The sequence below is a fragment of the Nelusetta ayraudi genome, unplaced genomic scaffold, assembly GCF_046127955.1.
Source record: "Nelusetta ayraudi isolate G7.1 ecotype Tasmania unplaced genomic scaffold, CSIRO-AGI_Nayr_v1 ptg000063l, whole genome shotgun sequence".
Lineage (NCBI taxonomy): Eukaryota > Metazoa > Chordata > Actinopteri > Tetraodontiformes > Monacanthidae > Nelusetta > Nelusetta ayraudi.
In genome coordinates this window covers 198,612-218,071 of record NW_027466113.1, presented here as the reverse complement: position 1 = coordinate 218,071, position 19,460 = coordinate 198,612, and the positions used below count along the sequence as shown (strand labels likewise).

General features: G+C 45.6%; 1 protein-coding gene across 6 annotated transcripts in view; it reads right to left on the bottom strand.

The window, feature by feature from the left end:
• Nucleotides 1–2,220: 2,220 nt before the first annotated feature.
• Nucleotides 2,221–19,460, bottom strand: part of oxr1a (oxidation resistance 1a) — a 141,303-nt gene continuing 124,063 nt past the window's right edge. For 5 of the 6 annotated variants that reach the window (XM_076041159.1, XM_076041163.1, XM_076041165.1 and 2 more), the window contains 9 exons: nucleotides 17,525–18,153; nucleotides 14,155–14,314; nucleotides 11,441–11,606; nucleotides 8,021–8,101; nucleotides 6,607–6,732; nucleotides 5,149–5,301; nucleotides 4,966–5,061; nucleotides 3,457–3,530; nucleotides 2,221–3,009 (listed from right to left, as the gene is read on the bottom strand). In XM_076041159.1, coding sequence (XP_075897274.1) covers nucleotides 2,874–3,009; nucleotides 3,457–3,530; nucleotides 4,966–5,061; nucleotides 5,149–5,301; nucleotides 6,607–6,732; nucleotides 8,021–8,101; nucleotides 11,441–11,606; nucleotides 14,155–14,314; nucleotides 17,525–18,153 — 1,621 coding nt within the window. In that variant the 3' untranslated portion in view covers nucleotides 2,221–2,873. The remainder of the gene's footprint in view (nucleotides 3,010–3,456; nucleotides 3,531–4,965; nucleotides 5,062–5,148; nucleotides 5,302–6,606; nucleotides 6,733–8,020; nucleotides 8,102–11,440; nucleotides 11,607–14,154; nucleotides 14,315–17,524; nucleotides 18,154–19,460) is intronic. The other variant, XM_076041162.1, reaches the window with a different exon arrangement.

Below are 19,460 nucleotides of genomic sequence, written 5' to 3'. Positions count from 1 at the left end.
GGCTAGCTTGTAACAATAGTAAATAATAAATTGTTACAATTTTAATCACAGCATTTAAAACAAAACTATAAAAGTCTACATTAACATGTCTATATTTTTCCGGCTTGAGCAAGTACTGCACCGCGTTGTGCCCTGATTTGATTTACAATTAGTAAACTGATGGTGTAAAAAACAAAACAAAAACAAAAACCGTGTGATTTGTCTTTAAAACAAAAACAAGTCAATATAATATGCGTAATTCTACACTCCAGCCAGCAGATGGCAGTCGAGTTGACCTTTTAGTCTACTTTCTCCGGGTTGGAAGTGACTTGAGGACGAGCGCGAGCAGGCATGTGGGAGGAAAGTCAGAATATCTTTGAGTATCAAATCGTTCAGCCCCTGAAGTTTATTAACATTTATAAATCAAAGTAAATTTTGGCCAGGAGACCATTTTACTCCAACAAGTGACAAACTACACCAAACTAACAGATCCTGACACTCGGAAGGAACCATTTTCCAAAGAGTTTTTTTTTTTTTTGCAATAGTTGGATTGTGTTTTTGATGAGTTTTGTGGAAGTAATACTTGTACTCCTTTATGTTCGCTGACGCAATGTAATAATGTATGGAAATGCACCCACTCATAACTACAGGGGTTTTGGCAGTAGGGAAGTTTGCTAAAATGTTCTACTATCCCTTTCCGCAAACCGCCAGCCATCGACGGAAATAAAATGAGCCGTGAGAAATTCACTCAGAAGCCAAGGTTACAACAATTTATTCAGCTTTGTTATTTATACATCACTGATACATTGTATTCTGGTGAAATAATTGGAAGAATTTATCCATGTTACTCTTTGTGATATTCCACGAGGACACTAATACTGGCGTGGAAGACCAGAGAGTGGGAGTGGGGGACTTTAGAGGGGAGGGGCTTTGGACTGTACAGACCTCCCCTCCCCTCAGCCTGCCGTCATCTGCCCATCGAAGGTCAGCCAGCCCGTGTACCTACCTGTACCTGCTGACAGCCAGCCACGTGAGGAGAGAAGCTCAAGCCCACCACCACCTCGTTCTATGACCCCCCCCCCCTCACCTCCATCCTGCTTTCTCCCTCCAAGTAACCCCTCCTTTTAAACACACAGAGCATTAGGGCATACCCTTATTGATATTGGTAGCAGCAAGCTTCCTACGAACAGTTAACATCTTAATGATCTAAACAAAGAAGTACTGTACAGCTACTGCTAAGAGAATATAAGAACCTGGCCATGATGCTCTTACACCAGATTAAAGTGCTAGAAGCAACCCACCAATCCACACTATATATATTTATATCTTTATATAGCATTATATATATATATATATATATATATATATATATATAAATGTATATTTATACTTCTATATATATACATATAAATATACACACATATATATATATATACGACATAAATCTATTTAGTAATTTACAGGGTAATATACATTATATTGTAACAGCTGAAATTTCAGCACAAATAGATCACTGTCACACTTAACAGCAACATATATATGATTATATAAGTCCCTATATAATCATATATACAGATATATAATTGTCGTATATGCATGTAAAACAGTTAACCACGTCTCAGGCTTTTCCAATGATACCCAGAAAAGCGAGTGTGTATCAAGAAGACGTAAAAGCTTTACAGGTGTCTCTCTCTCGCGAAAGAGCGACGGGGGTGTGGGGGTGTGTGTGTGTGTTTGGGGGGGGGGGTGGGGGGGCAAAGTGTCGCCCTCTGCAGGTATTTGAGGTCACAGGACAGTTATTTGCATATTCCACAAATCTATTGCAACACGTTACTGTCTACGAAAACAGTACAGCCGGCGTCCCCGCAGAGGGAGCCGGTGGTAGCTGGACTCACACGTACACCCACTGAAACGGAACATTACGATGACGGGTGATCTGATTATAGCTATGTGCTTTCAGATGGTGTGCTATGACAGTGAACGACGGGAGGACTACAATACACGATACTCTATAATTTAGCCTCTGAAGACGACCCCAAACAGTAGTGTAAAAAAAACAAAAAACAGAAAACAAACAAAAAAAACCCAAACTAACTCCGCCCCTCTACCAAACACCCTCTCCTCTGTGAGTTCAGTGTCATCGTATCCTGCTGCTGCTGCTGCTGCTGCTGCTGAGTTTCCCACCGACACTCCGTCACCCAGAGCAATGGAATGTGTTCAGCTTTTGTCTCGTTTGTTTCCCCCGATAACCGGGTCTTCCCTCGGTCGAGGCTGACAGCACAGTGAGTGAAGTGGACCAGGTTCTTTGTGGGGTTTGTGTGTGTGTGTGTGTGTGTGGAGGGGTTGGGGATGGGGGTGGGGTCAAGTTCAAGTGCACACTCTGGCTCGGTGCTGGCAGTTCTCTTTCTCTCCCTACACCTTGCAGCAGCTCCCCAACCTCGGCCGCCATCAACGGCGCTGCCCCTCAGGTGAGAGGAGCTCTGACGGTCGCCTCAACCCGTTATGCCACACCCCCTCCGTTCCCCCGCCCACCACCGCCACCAACTGCCCTGCACTCCTCATCCCCTGTGTACCGTCCCCATTAGCTCTCATTGCTCCAGACGTTCTGCCTACTCTGCAAAGACGCTGCATAAGTCTTTTACAAGATACACACACAGGTAATTTTCACAAAGGGTGGGGTGGGGGGGGGGGGACAAAACAAAACAAAAAAAAGCTCTGTAATAACTGCAGTAGTAACGCACAACAAGCATCCGACGGCCGCCTTCCCGACCTGGGGAGCCCTGGTGGTGTGCAGTCAGGTTTGGGACGTTGCCACAGTTCGGAATGGACAAGGACTCCAGCGCTTGCCCCCTTTTGTAAGGACTCGTCTTTCCCCTCAGTGATGCACTGTTCCGTTACTCAAACGCCCAGATCTCTATGTCCTGCACATAGAAATCTTCCTTTTTCGAGAGCATGGGGTTCCCAAATGTTTTACAGGAGTGACTCCTGCCGTGGTAGAGGTCTCCATCCAGCCACAGGCCAAACTCTCCACTGACGGGAAAGACAGGAAAGTGGTTTCAGCGAGCGGGCAAAACAAATGAAAAATATACTGTTGTCTTTGTTATTGTCATCGCACACTTTGCACACAGCAACATTAATCTCTACACTACTAATAGCACAAATCCTAAATGTAGTGTATAGAATAGCTCATGTAGAACGTAAACAAATATAAATCCTATCATCAGCAGCTGAGATAGGCTCCAGCAGACCCCCCCCCCCAACCCTGAGGGCAGGAGGAAGTGGGTATTGAAAATGGATGGATGAGATTATGAGACATATGACCACTGAGAATATAAATATTGTGCTCTGAGTTGAAAAATATTCATAAATATATACAATATAAGAAATATAAATTTGGGCATTGGGGACAGCAGTGTGCTAGCACAGAGTAAACGTTGCTATTTCGACAAACTTGAGTTGACTTGGACTTCGGCTCACCTTCCTCCACCAAAAGCTAATGAGTCCATATCTCCTTTGATGAAGAACATGTTGTCACCTGTCCATTTGTACACCTGTCACACACACACACACACACACACACACACACACACACACACACACACACACACACACACACACACACACACACACACACACACACACATAATAGAGAGAAGACAAGCAAAAGCAGCATTTAATGTTGACATGATCTAATAGTCCGTGGCTGATGAGAACACAATGCGTGCACGTAAGCCAGAGTGGGAGAGCCAGCCGACCGCTAACCAGACATGAGAAATCCCCTCTGGTGCACCAGCACATGGTGCTGGGCACATGACTCACTTCTGGAATAGCTCACTGGCGTTAATAACGGCATTAAAGTCACTATGTGTGAAGTGAATATGCGAGCGTAGCATTTTAGGCATTCTGGCTTTTCAGGCATACGCCATTGATACCGACGGACACAAATGTGTTCAAAAACAATTTCTGTTTGGCACACGCACACAAAGGCAAAACCTGTCATCATCAGTTTCACTGTGAGCCATATTATTTTAATTTTAGCTTATTTATGGATATGTATTGCCAGCATACCATGCAACAGAAAAAAAAACCCAGATCAGTCTCATGTCTGAAAGTTACATATCTTAAAAAAAAATGCAACTCATTAAGCTAAAACTATTATAATTTATAATTTTGGTCACAGCAAATCCAGCAGAGAGCACTGGACTTGTCACTTGGAAGCCGTACAGACTCCTCCAGTTGACTGAGTGAAAAATGATGTTACCTTCTGCCTCAAGTACAATTGGATAATCTTTAAAAAATGTGTCTTGATGTACAGTGACGAATTGTCAACTGTACCACATCTTAACACCAGTAGGAGGCGTCACTATTTTTATTTTTTTTGCCATCGCTCTACTTAAGCTATCAAAATAATCAAATATTCACATTTTAACAATGCTTGATGTTATAATAAAGAACCATGTAATGACATGGTGAGTGGGTGTCTTTACAGGATATGGATCACATTGGGACCTGGCACATGTTAAAACAAAATCTCCCTGTGTTTACTGTCGGCAGTGTGGCAGCACGTCACCCAGATTTGTGTTTCGCAGAATACACAGTTTACAGTAGTGGAAAAAAGTTTTTGGACACAAATCTTTTTTTTTTTTTTTACTGAATTCCAATTATTGTCATTAAGTATTTGCCAGAGAATTTGGGGGTGGGGCTTCAAAAGGTCTGGCTGCATCAAAGGCGCGCAAACACATGGAAATCAGTTTGTTTATTGTTAAGACAAAATAAGAAAACTACATCCTCGTAGTTCTGAGCTGGACGGAACAGTGCACGGACGGCACGTGGGTGAATGTTGGTGACTGCGCTAAAAATAAACTGCACTTGGGAGACTTCAGATTGATTCTCAGCGCAATACAGTGCATCGCAAACGCTTGACATGTCCAAAAACTTTTTTCCACCACTGTATAATGGGTGTCCCCGCAAGGCTTGAGGCGTTACCTCAAACTCTGGGTTGAAGGTGAAGAGGAAGGTCTCGCCTGTGCCATAGAAGCCGTCGCTGACCTTAAAGGGCTCAGAAGCCAGTGCACCAAACACCTGCGAACAAATGGAATTGCTCTGCGTTAGCACCCAGTCACTGCACGCCTCCCTCTAATGACGCCACGTCGACAGCGTCTTTCTCACCTGGCCGTCGCTGTCCTTTATAACCATGAGAACGGGCGTGTCCTGGCCCTGCATGGCTCTGTACAGCGTCTTGATGCTCATGCCATGCTTGGACGTGCCAAAAGCCAGCGTCCACGGGTAGCCGATCGTCCGCGGAGGGAGATTCTTGGCGAGCTGCAGCGGCGTCGGGAGGAGAGAGAGGGAGAGAGAGAGCGAGAGCAAGAGAGGAAATGAAACACATAAAAGGCCAAAGCTGCCGACGCTCAATTACATCTGCGGCGACCTTATGGCACCATCCGGTGTTTAAAGAAGAGTTAACAAGGGCTCCAGACGCAAAGCCGGGCTGGAAGGCAAAGAAAGGTCCGGCGGCGTTCCCGAGGCGGAGAGGAAGGCGCTGCCCTGCTGCAGGATTAAGAGTGGGCGCGGCCCACCGGGAGATCAGAGCGCTGCGCTGGGTCCAGGACGGTAGCGCACGGGAAACGCGGTGACGCGAGAACGCGCAGAATTCCATCCGTCTTGAACCAGAGGGAGGCTTTACGGCGCTGCCTCCAATAATAAAGCTCCCTTCATGTTGGTTCAGCAAATCCGCAGTGGGTTGGAGCGGCGGCAGCCTTGTAATCAGCCGGCGGGAGAAGAAGTCACCTCTGCACTACTATTAAAAGGGTCTCAAATCATTTTTTGGATCTTGCTCTGGCAACCTGGACTCCGGCGCAGTGGAGCGTCCTCTCCGCAAAACCCAACGGAAACCTTCAGCGAGCTTAGCCCTGTGTTTAAAGCCTACGTTTATCAGGCGGCTGGGCAGAGCAACGAACTCGCTGGGTGTGTGTGAGTGGTATCAGTGCTCTCTGTGATGCTAGAAAGGGACAATTCCCAGAATTGTGCAAGCCAAAGAAATAAACAAACTAGAGAGAAATTATTGTAGGAAAACACTGAAATTACATTTCGCATTGCGTGGGACCTTTAAAAGCTTCCGGACAGTAACACGTAAACATAAATGGAAGTCACCGCCGACCTTTTTAACGTTTTGTTTTTCCACTTAACTTTAAATATATATTTTTAAACAAAAACATAATAATCAGGTCTTATTACATCTGTCCGATCGCCTCTCCACCCACATTTGCTATCTGATTACACACTGCCGGCATCAACACTGAAGGGAGCAGGAGCTCGGGCTTGGACACCGGCATGAACTTAAACGTCTGGACGGAAAGCGTTTCTTCTTTGCACTTTAAACAGCCTTTAGCACACAGACACTGGACGATGTAGAGGAAGAATCCACATTGGGAGTTCCAGGAATGAACAATTTGCAAGTGAAATGATCCGCGTGTCCGCAGGTTTCGCACGCCAGCATTCAAATTCTCCCTTTGAGATGCAGAAAACAACATAGGAAGAAGCCACCTTCTTTTGGCCTAATCTCCAATATCTTTACACTTTACCAGTACTATAATATCGTCTGCGGTCATGCACAGGTTTGCCTACCTTCTCTATCTGGTCGGCCTCCAGGAGATCGCTGGCTTCTTTGAGGTTGGGCTTGAACGTTTCCGTCTCCAGCTCTGTCTTGACGGACGCTTCATGTTTGGAGTTCACCTCTTCTTTGGTGGTGATCTACGAGCACAAGAAATCTGTCAGACGCCCAATTACACCGGAGGAAGGAGAAGGCAAACGCTCGGAGAGCGCTGAACCTCCATGGGTTTGGGGAATGACTGCCTCTCGTCACTCTACAGCTCTGCTTTGACCAACGTCGGTCGACTGGGGCAGCAAGTTCGGGGCTACTAAAACTACAGCAGGTTACACTTCCACTGAGGGATGAGGGGCCTAAACAGATGCCTTGTCAACTCTACCAAGCAGATAAGGTCCACCTTAAGCATACATAAGACAGGCTCTGATTGGCCGGTTTCGCTAAATAAAAGTAGCCTGCAACCACAGCCAACAGAGCAATAGCACGCAGCAGCTTTCCTGCCAAAATAAGAATTGCAACTGCTGCTAATCCAGCAATTGGATCAGGACGGTTGAATGTCTTCCTGCCATTCTCCAGTGCCAGATGACTAGGATTGAATTGGCAGGGCTGCGAGTGGTGAGCCAAGACGATGTCTGAGGTTGGCAAGAAGAACACAAAGTGCATAGGGAAGCAACTGGATAAATTATTTGTGCGTCACCGCTCGGCTTTTTCTCCGACCAGTGGATTGTTTGGGTTATTTATCTTTCTCAATAACACGAGGCTGATAGTGGAGCACGTTGCCACTGGTGGCTCAGTTGCTCTCACGTTTCAGGTCTCATTCAAACAGAACCTCCCTGCATTGTGCTCAGAAAGCACTGCTCACTTGGGTCCTCAAACAGATCACGTTCGGTTCAGACAGCCGCAAAAGCAAATTTGTTCAAAAGAAAGAAAGAAAAAAAAAGCCACATTCAATTTTTATAGATCTACGCAAAAAAAAAAAAAAGACTAATTGTTCGACAGCCAGCAAAAATATCTTGTCATAGCCATCCTATAGCGTGGCTAATCTAGCCGGCTGCATCGTTAAAAATATGACACGTCTTAAGAAGGAAAGCCTGACCCGTGGAGATAAGACTCCTGGTCACGTGAAGACCTCAACACTCGAACGGGTCAAACAAGTTTTCTGCAATTAGCCGATAAAAATATTTCGACGAAAATGCCTCAATGGCAAGTTTGGAGGAGGCATTGTGAGCCTGAATAATTCCGAGGCTCAATCACTCGGACAGCTTGGGCGCAAAACAAGTGGAGAACGAGTGTTTCCTGGAGATAGAACATCGGCAGTGACTGAGAGGAGGAGGCTACTGAGGGTCACGGTGGTCTGGGCAGCAGCAGCAGCAGCAGCAGCAGGGTGGGTGGAGCAGAGAGGGGAGGGGAGTCAGACAAGACTGGTCAGGGCACCTGGAGTCGTTTGCAGAGCGAGCGCAGGTCTTCGCTGTTTAGCGCGTCGACCCGACGCTGGTACTCGTTCACAGACACTACCTGGTAGTACAAAGACAGGGACAGGTGGGACATAAAACCAATGCCGGACGTGTCACCGTCGGAGACGAAGAGCTGTGTGAGACGTGGAAGCCATAAAAAAAAGGCGCACTAAATGGTGCGTTAATGGCCAATTTGCATGTTTGTGTAAAATACAATTGCCACCAAACACTTAAGGAAGTTATTTATCCTCGTTGCCTGAGAGACTGCAAGCAGTGGTGGCGCTTCAGCCCAAAGACCGATAAACTTTCTTCGAGCCGTCCAACATTTCATGGGCAGGCCATTCCCGGAGCAAATTCGGGATTGGATCACAACACACACCATAAAAACACAACACGATGAACCAGACGGACACAACGCTTGCGCACGCACGCAACCACCCACCCACCTACCCACCCACTCTTTGTTCCATCAGGGACAACGATCAGCAAACCTTCAGCACAGACAGACCAAAACAATGACCCACTGAAACATGGCTGCGTTCCAAATAACAACCCTACGCAACACGCTCCCCGCTGGGAGCCGCCGCTGAATAAACGTTGGCGTTAAAATAGTCTACTGACATCAGTGCAGTGAAGCTATTTAAAGGCCTGAGCACGAGAAACACAAACAAACCGCACACAAAAAAGACACAGTGTGTTTTTTTTATTTATTAAGAAGAAGAAAAAAAATCCAATTAGAACTAAATATTACTACTTCTATCTTTGCACACGTGTCTCTAGTCACTTTTAATTACACCTAATCTAAATACTAGCAGCGTGGACGACTGTTTTTGTGGTTGTAAACAAGCAGCCTGTTTACAGCTTTTCCTAATGCACCAGAGGGGGGTAAACTACAGCCTTCATAAAAAATACAACAGCGCCTTACTTCACCTCCAGCTGAAGGCACTTTGCTGTCCCCCTGAAAAATGGAAGCTAGCAGCATGCTAGCCCACAGGAGACTTTTCTGTAAGGGGTTCACTATCAACATCCCGCTGTATCAAAGTCGTGGTAAAGGTGAACGCTGAGACGTGCACTTGAACCAAACGCCAAACGCACTTGCCGGCTGCTTAAAACGACAATCAGACTACAGCGTGAACTTGATATCGATAAGCGAGGTGACAAGCGGCTGGCGACTGTTTGCGGGTCAAAAGAAACGAGCGTCGGAGGGAAAGGGGAAGCGGGGCTGCAATCCTCCCAAATCAGCACCTCGCATTGGGAAAAACTTTTTTTTTTTGAGGAAGCTCCCCGCACACGGTGCAAAGAGGACGCACGACAGACGAGAGCGCTACCGTGACTGACAAACAGCGGCGAGAGGAGAAGAGAAGAGAAGAGTGGCCGCTTTGTTTCACGTCACGTCTTTCAACTCGACCGCACCGGCGGTCGGAGGGGGCTAGCAGGCTAGTTAGCTCCGCGGAGAGAGCTAGCGCGGGTATATGTCAAGAAGAACAGCAGCAGCAGCAGCAGCCAGGAGCACATACAGAGCTTCCGCCGCCCGTGGCGACCCAGGCGTGGACTAACGCACGGGAACCTACACAGGTGTACTTCGGTGTCAGCCGTTTCTCCTGGTCCTTCACCCTCCTAGAAAACATGTCTTGCGCGCTGGCCGGGGGCTGGAACCGGGAAGTCACATCACAGATCCCTAGAAGTTCTGTCCGTGTCGCCCCGAGACTGGTAGACGGAGTTTAGAATGAAAGCTGGCAGCCCACTTGACTAAAATAGTAACACTTTTTTTTTTTTTTTTCCTCCAACCGGGGTCCCTTCGCCTTATGATTTGAGTGACGTGGTGAAAATCCAATGACAATACGGGAAAGGAGCGAAACCGGGTTCCGATTGGACGGAGAAGAACGACGATACCGGCCCAATAACAAGAAGATTTAAAGATACAGTAACGGCATTTTGTAGGGAGGTGAGTGAGTGCTGACAAGTTCCAGGGAAAAAAAACAACAAACAAACATTGATAGTATTTAATCAAAATTCAACTGGCAATTATTGCAGATTGTTTGTTGTTTAACATTGACACTGTTTAACATAATTTGTTTAAAAATCTATTTAGTTTTCTTCTTAAACAACAATTACTGTGTATTATAAATATATTATTAATAATAAAGTGTATGCCTCCTATTCCTCATAGCCAGTCTAAACAACAAGCTCTTCTCTATTTGCACCTATTTGCAGTTTTTATTTTATTTTTATTTTTTTCGGGGGGTGGGGGGTGGGGGGGTTTGGAGGGGGTTAATTTGTGATACCATGGTTACATTGATATCACACGTTGTCCATATGTTGTGACTGACCTTAGAGCACAAATGTTAAATTGTAATATTTTTTAGTTTGACTGAAGAAATGGCTATGTACAGGTTAATTTTATTCTATGTGTTAAATCCCGTTGACCAAGAAAGACTGGGCTCATTTTGGTTCAGCACGTCCATGACCGACTGACAACCAAAAAGGGTCGGGAAAGAGATGGCAAGGTCACCACCTCTCTGCTGGACAGGGAAAGTAATGCAGTGGAACATCCAGCAGTTGAAAAGTCCAAAAGCAGACCACAGAAGTATGACTCAGCAGTCTAAGTTTTTATATCCTCTATTCAATGGTCAGTGTTGCATTGTCAAAATGAGCAATGTCCTATTGCTACAATTCAACTTGTGTCCTTGTATTAGTTGTGTCCACCAGTATAAGAGAATATGACAACAAGAGTGAGTGTGACACCTACTGACTGGGAGATATGAATTTCACGCAAATCGCCTTAAAAGGACTGCGTTGAAATGATTAACTCCTAATTTGGTGGAATGGAATTTGTTGCTCACTATTGCAGAATAACTCATAGTAAAGTGATGGCCTTTTGCCCAAAAAACAAAACAAAAACAAATTGCGAAATGCCAACCAACACCAGTGACAGGCACACAACACCGGACAAAAACTACAATACACAACCATGGTGGGGTGAACAGTTACACAAACATGCAAAACACTTTGGTTGGAAGGCCAGAGTTGCGCATTTCCAAGCAAAGCAAGTGCTCACACAGCCTACATCATTTACATGTGACAGCATCAAATGAAGAAGATACGCAGCAGTACACAGGAGGTGCGAAATATACAAGCAGAATACAAAACTTAGCTTGATGGCTACACACTTGTGATGGACTGCACTGTGTGTTGCATAAGGAAAGCAAATTAATACAATACTTTAACAAGTCATTTAACTTATAGAACAAAACTTAAATGTGAACCACAAAAAACATATTCCACAAGTTATGGATTAAACCATAGCGGAGAACTATACTTAATCCATGTCTATAGGGCTTGGGACAACACAACACTTTGAGCCATGTGAGCACAACTGCTTCAGCTGCGTGGACCTTACCTCCCACTCCTTGACATTGACGTCTGTGATTGGCTCGTCTTCAGCCGACTCTGGCGCCTCGTTCTTTTTGACAACCTTGAAGGCGGGCTCTTGTCCCATCCCCCTGATGCCCTCACCATACATATCAGGGCTCCACTGCATGAAGAACACAAAAAGGTGGTCCGACCTAAAGCGGGTGATAGAACAGAGCAGGAAATCAATGCTGATGGGAAGGTTAGCACACTCTGGGGAAATATACTGGTGGATTTATGACATTTTCATACAGCGCCCCAAATCAAGTCTAATTAAGAAAAAAAAAAAAAAACACCCATAAAAGTTCAGGATTGACATTTTAATTTGAATAAATGAGGAAATAGATTTCAGTTGCCAATAGTTAAGGAAGCTTGTTGTGCACAAGCCGGTCTTTTGTTCCTTCAGAAAAGACATTGACAACCTGTGAGACTAGGTTTAACGGCCATTTGGGGGCAGTGTAAGAAGTTGAAGACGAAGATTTTACAGAAAATTGCAAATTTTAGGTGCTCCATGCTTTATTGGTTTTCCCGGGAGGTCTTTATCCCATTTAGGCTGATGTTTTTATGTAAGGCGGGTAGGGCACAACAGATATCAGATATCACTGGGTGGGTGTTGAAACAAGCCTGATAAGAGATAACAGTGGCGCAAAATTACAGGTTCAGTTGTACACACACACAAAAACAAAACAAAAGAGGCTGAAATACACCAAAAAGGAAAAAGTAAACTTTACAGCTAATTTTGACAATCCTCCAAATTGGTCAATTCAAGCAAAAGTGTACAATACAATCACTTGTTCATTTTACTTAAAGGTTAAGTGTGTAATATTTGGAGATTTTGAAGAAGAAACAGACATCAAGTGATTACATCTTAGATTGCAGCTTCTCTCTCCCTCCCCTCCTGAACTTGCCAGTGAGCTACAGCGGCCTGCGCACCCAAACCTGGGATACCTCGTCCACCTTCTTCTCCGTTGGTTTATTTGAAGATGTGAGCAGTCACCCTAAGTTCGGAAGGCGCTGTCAGGCTGGCTAAATTGTCCATTTGGCGGTGCAAGATGGCAACTGGGAGCAAAACCCTTGTTCTATGTATATATGAGAACCTTCTAAGGGTAGAAAAACCAAATTACTTTTATTGAACAGTGATTATAAACTTTTATTAATGTATTTATGGGCAGATAAATCAAGCCAAATTTTGCACACTGGACCTGTCATATCGTAGGCAGTAACATTCAAGTACAGTAATTTGGGCAGTTCTAGAAAATGTGTCTGTTTGTTTGTTGCCAAACTCTGCCCTGCAAATTCAATACAGACACAACAGCAGAAATCACAATCTGCTTCCAGCCAGCAAGCATGAAGACGCTCCGGTCGCCTCTGGAGGCTGAGCGCTATACAGCCTCATGATGAAGTGCGGCCCATTCAATAGCCTCCATTCCCTCCATTACTGCTGCCAGGACACTTAAAGACACATCATGCGGGTCGCTTCCTATCTGGGTCAAGCTACAGAGATCCTAACAGCGTCCCTCCAAACGGTTCGTCTTAATGTCTTACGATCACAGCGCACCTTTGCCTGTTCACAGTGCCAAGAAATATAAGTTAAAAATAGCACATGGTAAGACGTGCACACGAGCCCTTTTAGCTATAGCTGTGATTCTATACTTCAATCCTCCAGGGCTGCGTTGACCGCAGCAAACCCTCCTCTGGGTGGGAAACCTTAGCAACCTGTGGATTAAAAATGTCGCCTTAATGAGTGAGACTTCAGAGGTCTACATAAGAAGTCAAACGTAAATAAACGTGTTGGTGCTGTAAACTACACCACTGAATACATGAGAAAAGACCAGATCTATAAAACTAAGAACTAGTATTTTATTTAAAATTTAATTGAAAAAAATGAATGACACTGCAAAGCACTTTGGGTAGGAGAATTAAATAAAATGAAACAAAATTCCAAATGTCTTTCCAGAGACTTTCTTCCTGTTCTGACTGCTAAACTTCAACACAGTTGTACCAAAGTACTGTGTTGGAGGCAGATCTGATCATTTAGCTGAAATTAATATTGTTTGTTTTAAGGACGGTGGGTTATTAGATTAAATCATCCCCACAAATTAGAATTAATTGCCCGCTTTATCATGTTAGACAGCTGCTTGTAATGCATCTTCCAATTTAGAACACTAACGCAATTATGGATTGTGGCGGCTGCTGACACGGCAACCTGTGCGAAGAATAAAGGGAAAAGGACAAAGATATAAACAACGCCGGGTTATGTACAGTTTATATAAAAACAGGTGCAAGTTGAACAAAAGTTGATGAATGTTTATGTCGGTGATATGCATTCAAAAGGCACGGAGGCGGATCCTCACTGTAACACGGGCCCAGTGTGCAGGGATAAAGTGTGTATCTGTTTCCCCCCTGAGTGAATGAATAATAAATCATTTATTTTGCTGTCTAGCGGAGACAACAGTGGCAGATACACAGAAGCCATCAAGGTAGTCGGGGCCTGACAAAGAATGCATATTTGATTGGTTTCAAATATTCAAAGGACTGGAGGTGGAGTGCTCTGTAATTCAGCCAGCCATTGTGATGTGTTAGGAAGAGGGCGACCTTCGGCCCAGCCCTCTGCAGCCTGTTGCATGGGAGAAGGCTGCAGCACCAAGACGAATTCAGTTGGTTGGTGTACGGTACGCATTGATATGAAGAGGCGGCACTGACCTTTCCTGTGGCACAGAGAACCAGTACTCGTGCTTCTTGCCCTGCTGAGCGTACTGCTGCATGGAGGCGCTGGCGTTGGAGACAAAAGTCTTCTTCATGGGCTTTCCAACCCGCAGACAGAGGAACTTGTGAGAGCGGGTCTTCTTTCCCTCCACGGACCCTGCACAACCAGACAGGAAATATAATTTTAGATTCCAAAATGTGTTGCGTCACTGTTTAATAGCTGTAATACAGGGAAGTGCTTTCAAATCAGCGGCGCTGGTAACACCTGCAGCCAAAATAAAGTGCACGGCTTGCTGGTTCGCTTAGCAAATATTGGAGAAACTTTTACACCTCTAGAGGCTTACAATGAAACAAACTATTGATACAAATACTAGTTAAAACTGTTCTCTTATAACTATGCTTTCCTGTTAGCATCACAACAAGGCAGGGTTATTCAGGATACAGGGCTTGCGTGTCACATCTGTCTTTGTGAATAACGTAGAAATCTCCTTTTTTTTTTTTCCTTCTTCATTAATGCGACCCAGTTTTCTCTGTTCTGTTTACCGGCTATTTCAATTGGCATTAGTCATTTGCGGCAGAAGCACAACGCATGTCAAAAATAAACAGAGGAGACCAGTTTAATTAATAGCGGCCCCGAGTCTTTTTTTTTTTTTTTTTTTTTCCTTCTTCCAGTGGAACATTATTAGTGGCCTATTATAAGGATGCAGCTCATTGAAGCCGAATGAGATCACTATTACACTCTTGCGATAAAATGGATGACTGTACAGCGGCGCACGTAGTCAGCACTGTTACAGTACCACATACTGTAGTGTACACGCATCACAAGCTCCCGGTGGCGGCTGCTGATTACATCCCGAAATAACAGCGGGCAAAAGCCTATTGAATAAAGCTCGGTTTGATTAACTCCATATTTCTGAAATAATAACGAATCGTGTTAGTGCGGCTTGTTTTTAAGGCTGCTGCTGCTGCTGCTGCTGCTGTTACGTGTGTGGGCTGTGTTAATGCCACGGAATAATGGGCAGCCCCGCTGATTTCCCTGTGAATTAGAGCGCCTTCTGTAGCTGCCTCTCCACGCGATGGTAATTGCCAGGGACGAGAAGACGATTTTTATTATTTTGCAATTGTGTCTGGCCTTTAAAAGAAATCTTTTCTGGAAAGCCTCCCGCTGTGTCCTGGGAGCGTAATTAGATGCCACCTGTAAGTAAGTAAGTAAGTAAGTGAGTGAGTGCGACAGACTGCGAACGGTGTCAGGTAACAGCTAACAAGCTAAAACCCTGCCAACCTGAAAACAGATTCTGCCCGCTAATTGCTACGAGTTTACCAGCGATTTCCCCCTCAATGCATAACTTTTCAATGTCAACGTCCACACGCTGGCTGCTGCACTCCATTTAATCCGGAACACTAAATATAAATTCTTCCGCAGACAGGCAACCGCTCACGATAAACACCGCTGCACCTACGTACGGCTCTGTGATCACCGTTTGGTGATTAGAAGACAATGGGCTGTTTTATACCTGCCTGGTGAGGCAGAACAGGACACTCATTTTTTTTTTTAAAGAGGGCCGCTGGAAAGTATTAAATTTTATGTAAGTTGTATTAGCATGAATTGGAGGAGATACGGTGACGTCGTAAGGATTTTCAGACCGTTGTTTTTTTTCTAATCAGGTTGAGCTGATGGGATAAATAAATCATTCAACATTAAACATGTATCATAAAAGTTACAATCAGGAAATGGCCATTACCACAGTCCAAGGATTGAGTGGCTGCCTGGAATGGAAAAACTGCTTTTTGCCAACAGACATTCACATTTGAAAGGCGGTGGCTTGGCGTCCTTGGGCTTCCACAATGAAACGGGGGTAACTTCACTGTGCATGCAGCTAGCAAGTCATGTCACTAATGTGGATTTTTTTGTTTTGTGTTACCATGCCATCCAATCCAATCACAGACATAGGTTTAAACTGATGCTGCGCTCAACCAAACAAATTGTTATTACCATTAACGGTAATCTCAGTTACAGCATTTACTGGAAATTCATTGGTCGCAAATAATTTCACTGCAGCATTTGTGGCAGTGTGGCGATAATATATCATCACCTGCCACAGATTCAAGGGTCGTTCTCGCCATGTGCCACAGCAGACACGGTGAACATAGCGGATATGTTTGCTGTTCGCTGTCATGTTACGTTTGCCAGAGGTGGTGGAGCTCAGGCGCTCGCTGGCAGGGCTGCTCTTCGTGAAGAGAAGGGTTCTCGTGCACAGCTAAGGAGCCGATAAACCGTTTTCTACAGAACAGCACGTCTTACAGCTGCCTGTTGGTCATTTTCATAAATTACAGAAAATTTTAATAGGTGCCACACACTTTCTGTAGAAATGAAGAACTAAACAAAAATATAATCCTGTCACGACGGAAGATCTTCCTGTCCAGGATCCTCGACTGCTGAAGCCAGAGCTCATTTGCTTGCAGCTCTCTTCCTCTTTGTCTGGGCGTAATGATAATGCAAAAAAAAATGTGTCGTTTCCACCTTTTGAATAAATTGCTGTCTCTCCCTCTCCCGTGAAGCTTTTGTGTAATATTACAAGGCTTTTTTTTTATATTATTGTTTGCTTGCCTCCATGGCTGCCGCTGAGGCTGCGTGCCTCGAATGTGAATCTTAACCGTTGAGTCTGGAAACCTCTGCAAACAGTGGCACAAAACTGTGGCTTTAAAGCGACGCTTTCATTTTAGTATCGACGCGTTAGGAGGAGACACCCCCGCTGTCTTCAGTTATGTCTGCGATTAAATGGTCTAAAACGATCCTGAAATCTTAAACACAGCAGAGGACACACAATAAGTTTATACCAGGCTTTGTGGGATTATTTATTTTTTTCTTCCAGTCAACCACATGAAAGCAGGAAACCTGTGGCAGAACTCTGCGTGCAGTCAAACATAACATAACGTAACATCCCTCTGAATGCCGTCTGCGGAGGCTTTTTGATGTTGGTTTTTTTTTATCATCTCCACGTTTCCCTTTCGGGGGCTAGGTGTGTTGTGTGTCGTCCTGGGTCTTTGATAGGCTTTAAGCTTATCACCCAGAGGAGTGGCCCAAACCGCCAGAGCCAGGAATCAAAGAGCAACGCAAAGCCGCAGAAAAACCCAACGAGCTGCGGCAAAACAGATGGCAAGAGACAAGCTGCCATTTTCCCCTCTTTTTTTTTCTATATTCCAATTACCAGTATCAAGGCCCGGCGCGGAAAAAAGGGAGAAAAAGGAAGGTTATCGTGAGGGAAGCTGCACCGGAGCAGCTCCGGCACAGACAAAACTCGTTGTGATGCACTTCAGAAGAACGTGGATGAAAGGTTGTTTCAGCGAGAGAAAAAAGTGTGTTTACCTCCGGCGGATGTCTCCGTCTCATCCTTTGGCGACTGCTCCACCCCTTCCTTGTCCTCCCCGCCTTGCATAGTGTCCGTTTTGGGGCTTGTCGTCCCTTCGTCGGTTCCCGCCTGCGGACTGGCCCCTGTGGCGCCAGGGGTGGCTGAACTCTGAGAGCCTGGTCTAGAGTTGCTGGGACCCTGGCTCTGGCTCTGGCTAGTGCTGCTGCTGCTGGTGGTGGTGGTGGTGGGTGTGCTTGGTGGCTTCTCCACACTGTGCTGCTTGGATCCGGCGAGGGACTGCTTGTCGTTCTCGGTGGCAGTTTCTGGCCGATTGTCCTCCGATTCCGCTCGGCCGACCGAGCCGTGCGCGCTGCTCGGCGGCACCGCCTCCACCTGGGTGACGGTCAGCACGGACTCCGTGGACGTGGCGGAGGACTTGTCCAGGACGCGGAGGTCCTCGTTGGACGCCTGCTCCTCCTCGCGTATGGGCGACAACTCTGGCTCGGTGAAGACGTCTTCGGAGATGGAGCCCTCGGTGCTGCGGGGGGCCGTGCTGCCGCTGTCGCTGGCCCCGGGCTCCTTAAGGCGCTGCTCGGGGTCCTTCTGCTGAGAGGGGTGTCTCTCGGCTGGCAGTGGCTCCAGATCACTGAAAGCAGGAAAAGAACAGTAATAAGAGACAAGCATCTATCACAAATAACAAAACATGGGCAATAGAAATGAATGCTATAATGTTGTACATGGCCTTGGTTAAAATCTGACAGAAAGAAGTCCAAGAAATTCTTGGCGGGACCTTCAGAGCAACTTTATAGGCCCATTATCTCTATTTACTACTCCAAGAGGATGTAAAAAAAAAACCATAGCATTGTATCCCATAGCACATAACACAGCAGGTGTTAAATCAAACATGATTGTTTAAAAAAGTCCATTTCATTTCATTTCATTCCATATAATACACTACATTTTCTCTCCTCTACATGAGCCTATCAGTAATGAAAGGGTTACTGAACTGAAAACCTTTTATCCAATCAAATTTGTCAAAATCGATCAAAATGATCTCATGAGTGCAGGAGAAGGCCAAACTGTAAACTGTAAATCATTTTTAGCCAAGTGAAGTCCTAACTTTGCAGTCTCAAATGCAGTGGTGTTGAAAGACAGAGAGAGAGTGATAGCAATGTAATTGATGTTGTGGCCCAGGGGTCGGGAACCTATGGCTTACTACTGTATACTTTGTCTCTCAGAAAAACGTTAGTCGACCATTCTTAACAATGAGTAATGAATAACCTAACGTAATGCCTCACCTTTGTACTATGACAGTCTTTATTTAGCTTACATCCAAAAGCTCCTATAAGTTTATCCCTTTAAAAGCTCCAATGGGCCTGCAGGCAGAAACACTTGTACACATACCGAACGCACCACGGCGTGACAGGCACTTGCTGCTCAGCTGTGTGTTCAGACGCAGACACGGCTCAGCAGGGGGAGAGGGACGGAGGCAAAGACAATGCAGACATTGGCCCGCAGCTGAGAAAACAGCTGGGCCGGGCTCAGAACCCCGCCCCCCCCACTCGCCGACACAACAACTGCAGCGCGGACGCCGCTCCGCCAGACGAGCGCGCCGCCACTCAGACCCCGGTACCACGTGAGGAAGGAACAAAAAGTGACTCAGCAGGCTTCTCCCCGCGCCGCGTGATATTTGCCCTCGCACAAGCTGATCCCCGGCATCGCCGAGGCGAGCCGCCGAGTGAAGCCAAACATGAAAAATAATCAGACGGATCTGTGGGAGGAAACGCAACTAAGTGGCTGCTTTCTGACTGCATAAACAGGCGAGAACTCTGAACGTAGGAGGCTGAAGGCACACTTCATTAACCTTGGTGTAATTGCTGTTTCCTTTTTGTTTCGCTATGTGGAGGGAGGGGAGGGGGTGAAAGGGGGCTTCGGTTGGTCGCTAACGCAATT